At 40.1% G+C, this 8,453-nt stretch overlaps 1 protein-coding gene across 1 annotated transcript in view; it reads left to right on the top strand.

Moving 5' to 3' along the window:
• Positions 1 to 8,453, top strand: part of yars2 (tyrosyl-tRNA synthetase 2, mitochondrial) — a 21,168-nt gene that overhangs the window by 8,129 nt on the left and 4,586 nt on the right. The window contains exons 2-4 of the mRNA XM_014023295.1: positions 3,168 to 3,335; positions 3,481 to 3,636; positions 7,555 to 7,725. Of these exons, the coding sequence (XP_013878749.1) occupies positions 3,168 to 3,335; positions 3,481 to 3,636; positions 7,555 to 7,725 (495 nt within the window). The remainder of the gene's footprint in view (positions 1 to 3,167; positions 3,336 to 3,480; positions 3,637 to 7,554; positions 7,726 to 8,453) is intronic.

Here is an 8,453-nt window from a genome sequence, read left to right as displayed (position 1 = left end):
GTTCTGCTTTAATCGTTTATATTTACATAAAAGATTTGGAGCAAATAAGCTTTAATGACAAGAATGATTTTATTATTTATTTGCACAATAAAAGACATCAACGCAAAGATTAATGAAAGCCCCGCAGGCCTGACAGTAAATCTCACATTAACATAATGGAAACAAACACAAAATAAAAACTAAATGAACTCATTTACATCCTTCAAAATAAAAGTTACAAAAGGTCATTTAAAATATGTAAACAATGTTTTATAAAAGAACAAGAAACAGCTCTGGTTTATTAAAGAAGATAATGAAATTTTCATAATTAAATCTGGAATATTTAAAGTTAAGATTGTTTCCTGTATAAAACTTTCCTGTTTAACTGTTTTCAATTGAAGTTTTGATGATGGAAATGAAACTCAGTCGTGTTCAAAAGGAAACAATAGAAGCAGGAAGGATCCCTGAGCTCAATAATCTGGATTTTAATCTGGATTTAAAGTAGTTTTTTTTTTCTACGTTGCTCTGAAATAACTTTTGTTGGGAGTTGGAGCTAAATAAATAAACTGAACTGATTTAATATTTAAATTTAATAGAATTTAATCCTTGTAATGAAAACGTATTTATTTGAAGTTGTTTGTGTCAGAAAGCAGGTAGATTTAATGCTGAGCGTCACATAATGGAGGAGAGAAGTCAAACAGGAAGTGGTCCAGGTGCAGCAGGTAAACAGAGATCAGCTGTGATCAGTTGTGCTTTGAGCTTCATGGAGACGCTTTGTTCAGCTGCAGCTTCAGATGAGGAACCAAATGTTCCAGTTCCTCCTGCGATGCAGCTGATGAAGGCAAAACTTTTACTCTGAGATGTGTTTAGATTCGGAGCAGAGCAGGATTTTAAATGGACCAATTTAATCCATTAAGCCAAACAAATGATGGAAATTAAAGACACCTGACAGATGTTTGACTGCGAGAACAGCTGGAAACAAAAGGTTTGTGGAGGGAAGGAGTTTTACTGTGCTGGTTTTAGCTAGCTAAATATTTAACTTAAATATTTAACTTGAATATTTAGCTAGCTACCTAAATATTCAACAAATATTTGACTTGCTAGCTAAATATAAAGTTGCAACCTAAATATTCAAGTTAAATATTTAGTTTATAAACTATGACATTTATAAATGTATGAATCATTTGGTGAAAAACTGACTTTGAAAAATAAATCTGTTCATTTTTTCTTATAAAGGATAAATAAACAAAAATATTGGTGGTAATTTTTGACTGTGTAACTTTACAAACGGCAGCCTACAGACATGTTATCACCTCTAACAACCAGAATGTGTTTGGTGCCTTTTTTTCTGACTCTGTTCGGGTCTTTGGCTTAGACTGAATGTAAGAACCAGGGCCCTCATGTATAAACGGTGCGTACGTATAAAAAAAGTTGCGTGCGCCAGGTTCTACGCCCATGTTGTGATGTATAAAAACCAACGCTGCTGTGAGAATGTGCGGCAGCCACGCAAAGTTTTTCATTCGACAGTTTTAACTCACAAAGTCATGAATCTGACCTGAATCCACAGAAATATGACTCTGTTGTGTTTTCTGGATGTAAGGAGCGTCTGAACACGCTGTTAGATTTTTATTTTACTTTGAGTTTTTATTGTTTAAACTTGAACGATCGTGAAACTGAAAATCTTTTAACCTCAGACAAGAAAATAGATCAGTCTAAAAATGATCAAAGACCCTCAGTCCAGTCTGTAAACTGGTTTTATATTTGTCACGAGTTGTAAACACACGCAGAGCGCATGGCTTTCACAGCTGAGGAGAATAAAATGTGTGAATTATTTAAGAAACATTTTTAATTCTCACTGAGAAAAAAATGTCAACTCAGCAGATTAATTGAGAACAGCTCAGCTGTGATGATTCCTCAGCTCCACAAGATGCACACAATAGATTCGTTGCTGTGTAAAGTTGTGCGTAATTTATGGATCAATGTTAGCTGTTCTGCAGGTTGATATCACCACAAGAAGAATGGAGGACAGCGAGTTTTTTTATTTTTATTTTTTTGTATCACAGAACAAATACAATCAGGTATTTTACTGTAATGAGCTGAGCCATGCAGCTGATCTGAATGAGAAACTTCATGATTCTAAAATATAAATCACACAAACTCGTTTCTTCACATCAACTATTTAATAAATATGTTTCTAAGTTCTACAAAAGTTATCAGTTTCTCTGTGTTTAGTCATTTATTAAAGACGTGTAAAGGTGGAAATATCTCTCAGCCTCATGCGCCGCTGCAGCACACGCGCGTACACACCAACACACACCTTTGCGTGCGGCAAACTAATTTTTACACCCCGCTGACAATTTTCTCACTCATTCTCCTTTTAATTTATATTTTCCTGCATCTAAAAATGATTTCTGATCCCAGACAGAGGACAATCTGAGGAGAATCTCACACTCTGGACACATTTAATGGAGGCGTGTCAGGGGTAGGGGTTGGGCAATATTGGCAAAAAAATTAATCATGATTAATTGTGGTATTTAGCCGATAACGATTAATTTGACGATTAATCCCCTGGAGTCCCTGGACACCCTTATGTCCTAGTCACATGACCGATTTAGTGGGAAATATTTGCTCTTCATAAAAAAATCTGTTCCAAATTGTCAAAATTACAGACTTCGGGCTATACATCTCATTTTAAATTGTGTTGATAGATAAATAAATTACAGATTTAATTTTTAAATTTTCGTCATATTTGAAGAGGAGAGGAGCACCGAGCAGACCGACCGGGGAAATCTCCAGTCAGTCTGTCTGCTGGCAGTAATCGTATTAATCGTCAAGTGCCAAAGAATAATCGATTAATGTTTTTCTGATGGTTAATTGCACACGATACGTTTATGCCCAACCCTAGTCAGGGGAGGAGTCTCAGGTGTGCTCAGTTCCACGTTCATTGGGATGTATAAAGGAAAGGAGCGCGGGAACCTGTGTGCGCACTAGGGCTGCAACAAGCCTTTATTTTAATAATCGATTAGTCGTTGATTAATCATGGCAGCCCTAGTGTGCACAGTTTTATACATCTGAATATTTTGGTGTGGCACACTTTTCTAAATTTGTCAACTTTTAGTGTGAAAGCTGCGCAATCCTTTATGCATGAGGCCCCTGGTTTGTAAGCTTAAAATCTGATGTGTTTTCAGAGTGAGCGGAGAGGACGTGTACGGACTAATCATCCCGTTGGTCACCAGCACTGTCGGGGACAAACTGGGCAAAACTGCAGGCAACGCAGTGTGGCTGAACAAGGACAAGACTTCTACCTTTGAGCTGTACCAGTTCTTCCTCAGGCTGCCTGACAACAGTGTAGAGGAGTAAGTCAGTTCTGTTATGTGATTAAAAGTCAGTATTTGACAGTTGTTGTTTTTTTTTTTTTGTTTTTTTTTTTGCAAACTAATTTTGTTTTGCATCACAAGTATTCTATAAAGTGCACTGTAAGAGGAAGCTGATGTGTTGCAGGTACCTGAGGTTGTTCACCTTTCTGCCTGAGGCTGCGTTGGAGAACCTGATGGAGCAGCAGAGAGAGGATCCAAGCAAACGCCTCGCTCAAAAACGACTGGCTGCAGAAGTGACCAAACTGGTGCATGGAAAAGAAGGGCTCGAGAGTGCCAAGAGGTCAGAATTCAGCTCTCTCTCTCTCGGTGTTTGTTATTTTATTTTTTTATTTGTTTCTTCACATTTTAGAACCTTTTTTATAAATGCCTACCTTGTCAGGACAAGTAGTCTTTTTGAGGAGAAGTCCCAGTCTCCCTACCTATCAAATCCTGCCCACTGATGAAAGTTATTTTAGATCTAGATAGGGAGCAGAGATTGTGGCAACAGGATAAGTGGCTTGGACTTGGCATTATCAACATAGCAGTCTGCTACTTCTGCCCACCCTCTGCCTTAAAGACGTTAACGTCTTGAGGCTTAGCAGTATTTCTGGGGGAAACCCTCAGAGGCCGTTTTGCACTGCAACCCATATCAGCCTGTTTGTTTAACAAAACAACAATAGTAGCAAGCTAATAAACAACAAGCAGCTAATATTAGCCACCATTAGCTTACCGTTCTCTGCTGAATGGTCCAGTATATCCCTGGGTACTTTTCCTTCAAGCTTGATGTTGTCTGTTATTGTTTTGTTGCAAATCTCTTAATATATTTTAACAAGGCCTATTTAAGATATCTAATTATATTCTGACTAGTATAAATAACATAAGATATATAATTAGGTTGTATGGAGACTCCAGTTCCAGATATCTTAAATGTATCTTTAGATATGAGATTCACTATATAAGACTCAATTAATGCAAACTGCAGACTTTCATGTTCTGTAAATTGTATTTAAAACAAAGCTGCTGCTGTTGATCATTCTGTTTTTATAAGCAGCCCTCCTAAGACCAGTACTCTAGGGCAGGGGTGTCCAAACTACGGCCGTTTTTATTGGCCCGCAGCAAATTCTGAAAATATAATTGAATATGGCCCGCACAAGAAGCAGTCCATTTATTGCGGAGCCTCTAGCTCCGGTTCTGAGTGTCTGATCCAGGTAGGATAGGCCTTGTTTTAAAGCTCTGGATCTGCGCTACAACCTGGTGATGGTTGCAAGTTCCTGGGACGTTCCCCTGCGGAGTATAATCGGTCAAATGTTGGCAGGCGAACTCCGGCGGGTGAAACGGCTGAATTTCAGCACAGGGCTGCTGGTGCTGATGCAGGGGAATAAAAGGAAGAGATCCAGTCAGGTGGAACCGGTCCTGGATGCTGAGCACCGGGTTTTATAGCCGCCTGCCTGCTAAAAAACCCTCGGGCGATATTTCTGCAATAATGCAAATAATTCAGAAACCCACCTGATGGATCTGTTCCACGCAATAAAAGGAACAGATCTGATCAGGTGGAACCGGTCCTGAAAGCTCAGCACCGGGTTTTATACCTGCAAGCAGGTGCAGCCCCTCGCGGGCGATATTTCTGCAAAAAGGCCTAAAAATGGATAAAAATCACAAACCACAGTGACCTTATAGGTGAGTTAGAAATACACACATTATTGATGTATCAATGTGTCACTTCCAGTGTGTGGCCCGGCCCTTTGTTTTTTTTTCTGTATTTGGCCCTCACTAAAAAAGGTTTGGACACCCCTGCTCTAGGGGAAACACTGGAAAGGTCTAAAAACGTTTTTGAAGATGTTTTTGATAAAACAAGTGACTGACTGTGAGTGACTCAGTCTGCATCTGTTTAATCAGATGTCATATATTATGTACCTCTGTATAACCATGTTAATAGTTTTGTAGTACAGATACAGTGCACGTTTTTCTTATATTTTAACAAATTTTGAACATTTTTGTTTCGGGCAGGTAACATCTTTCGTCAAAAAAAACATCTTGTTGAACCCTGGATTTTACACAGTGAAAATTGCCGGCTGCTTGCTTTTGAACCATATCATGTATGACTGAGATGATAGTGTTTGTGATGGTAAAATACAAAGCTTTATAACGATATATTTATACTCAAGAAGCGAAGCAGAACATTCCTCTTGTTTTTCATAGTAAACTTCAGATGTGTTTCCTCCCCTCTGACCTGCAGCAGTGTTCCCTGTTTGCCAGAAAGTTGTAAACTTGAGTTACCGTATTTTTCGGACTATAAGCCGCTCCCGCCATTTAAAAAAAAAAACCCGCGAACATTAACATATAAGCCGCACCGGACTATAACCCCCAACATGAAAAAAAACAGTACACCCAAAATTGTCGTTAAAAAAGTGAGTTCACCATCAAAACATAAAAAGCAAACCTTTAAGAATTAAAGTTCGGAGGAATACGGTTCATTTAACTGACCTTATTTTGGTAGTTTTCTTTAACAGTTTCTGGTCCAACAAAACGTCTCATTCATCTTCCTCCAGCGCACTGAAACCATCGAAGTCCTCCTCTTCAGTGTCGGAGTTAAACAAGCTGAGAAAAGCTGCGTCACACAGCGGTATCTGTTGTCCTCCCGGGGTAATGCTGGCTCTGAAGCTGTGGTGTCCTCTTCACGTAGCAGTCCAGCCTTTCAGAACCCATTGGTGATGGTGGACTCATTCACTCTGCTCCACGCTGTTAGGATCCACTGGCAGACATCAGGAAATGACGCTCTTCACATTTAGCCAGTTTTTGTGAATGATTTATCCCTGTCAGTCATCCAAGCCTCCCATTCAGCCCTGAGTGCTGCTTTAAATGCACGATTCACACTGATGTCCAGGGGTTGTAAAAACTTTGTTGTACCTCCAGGAATAACAGCAGGAAGTGAGTTTGTTTTCTTGATGGCTGCTTTCACCGAATCCGTGATGTGGGCCCACATACTGTCCAATATCATGTCTGTTGAGGATCCATCGTGTCGTGTCTGCTACTAGCTAAAACAAAATGGAGCTACACCTCTGGCTAAGATGGCAGTATGGTCGCTCGGCTGTCGACCGGTCGACGCGCCATCACGTGATTGTTCAGCGTTTGTTTTCGCACTGACCTTTCATAGTTCCCCTGAGAAACCCCGAGCCGAGCTGCTGGGAAAGCCCTCCTGCTCCAGCATACGTCACTGCATGGGATTCCTTCCCCGGGGAGTGCAATGCAAAAAAAAAGTCAGCGGTTCTTCACTCGACATTTATCCACAAACTGGTCCTGGATTAAGCTCCAAAGTTTTATCAGTCAGATTCCACCGTGAAAAATGTCTGTTTTATCCCCTTTTATGAGTTTTAGGCCATTGACTATCTTTAAATCGCTGCTTCCTGGTACAACAGTTGGCTCTGGAGTCGATCGCCTTTTTCTCCTTTTTTTCCCTTTCTTTTTTGAAGCGATTGGTTGAAGCAAATGCAGCATAAGAGCCCACTGGTGGCTGAAGAAAAAAATCCACATATAAGCTGCACCGGACTATAAGCCGCATGGTTCAAAGTTCAGGAAAAAAGTTGCGGCTAATAGTCAGAAAATTACGGTAATTATTTAACGTATTATTTTTTTACTGTAATTAACTAGTTAAATTTAATTAATACATTAACGTCCTGGCCCTAGTTGTTATTAAAAAAAGATTTATTGATTTTAGGGCATTGGGAAATGGGCTGTTGGAAACTGAGGAGGATGTTGAAATGATGCCTCTCTAGCTAAAAGCCTGCCTGAGACACAACCTGCTGCAGCTTGGTAACAAAGGTTCTCCTGCAGCTGCACCACAGTCCTCAGGAGCTTCTGCAGCTGTGCAGTGGAGAGCAGCCTCACAGCAGTCTGATGTTTACATCAGAAGATGCTACAGCAGAGCTGCTGGCGTTATGAAAGACTCCACCCATCCTGATCATGGACTGTTCGCACCCTGCCTTCTTGTAGGAAACGACAGCGAAAATTCAAAGTCACATCAACCAGACTAAAGAACAGTTTCTTTCCAGAAGCAGTCAGGTTCATAAACACGATCATAAATCATTTATAAACACGATAAAATCCTCTGCTCCTCTAGATTACTGTGGTCTTTACTGTTGGCAAACTGGGACTTCAGTTTTTGTTCTCTTGACTCATTTGTAACGAAAAACTCCTTAAATTCTTGAATTTGTCATTGCAGGTGTACCAGAGCCCTGTATCACAGCAGTGTAAATGCCTTGGAAGAAATGAGTGATGAGGAGCTTCAGGAACTCTTCAGGGAGGCTCCTTTCCATGAGCTGCTTTATGAGCCAGGGACCTCTGTGATAGAAGCGTGTCGCAAGGTCTGTGCCATCCCTGACGGGCCCAAAGGGTAGGCAGCAAACTCCTCCTATTAATTAATGCAGTTCTGTATTTCTACTGTCTGCTGTAGCATAATATTCTGCAACAAAGAAAATGAAAAACTTCAGGAATTCTTATACATGCATCTTTAGTCCCAATGAAAATGAATAGACATGTCTTAGGCCGTACATCTTAGTTGTTTAACAGTAATTGTACACACAGGCGGGGGTCGACGAGCACATTTTAAGTTGTCCGAGACAACCAACCACATCCCGCCTCCTGGTTGGGCCGGTGGACAACCAAGTAAAAAGACTTAAAGTTCTCCGCTTTGACAGATGAAAAATGAAACGGAGCAAAAAAACTTGTTCAAGCCATCTAGACCAGTGTTTCCCAAAGTTGGGGTCGGGACCCAAAGTGGGGTCCCAAAACATCAATGTGGGGTCCTGAAAATATTTTCTGAGGTAATTACGTTTTTGTCTTAGTTGTCACAAAGGAGTGGGGTTAGTGTATTTAAAATGGATAAATGTAGTATAAAAATATTGTTACTATGCCCATGTTTTGTTGACCTGATACAAATGTTTATCATCCAAAACCAGCTGGGGGCACAGGTCTCTGCTACTGTTATTTTGTGGGTCAAAAGCTGCACTTTGGTTCCCAAAGTTGGGCTTGGGACCCAATTATGGGTCACGAAGCACCTTGGATTAGTGTATTTAAAATGGATAAATGTAGTATAAAAATAATTTTACTATGCCCATGTTT

The sequence above is a fragment of the Austrofundulus limnaeus genome, unplaced genomic scaffold (assembly GCF_001266775.1).
Source record: "Austrofundulus limnaeus strain Quisiro unplaced genomic scaffold, Austrofundulus_limnaeus-1.0 Scaffold363, whole genome shotgun sequence".
NCBI classification, from domain to species: domain Eukaryota; kingdom Metazoa; phylum Chordata; class Actinopteri; order Cyprinodontiformes; family Rivulidae; genus Austrofundulus; species Austrofundulus limnaeus.
The sequence above is the reverse complement of the archived record's forward strand: the minus strand, read 5'-3'. Positions and strand labels throughout refer to the sequence as shown.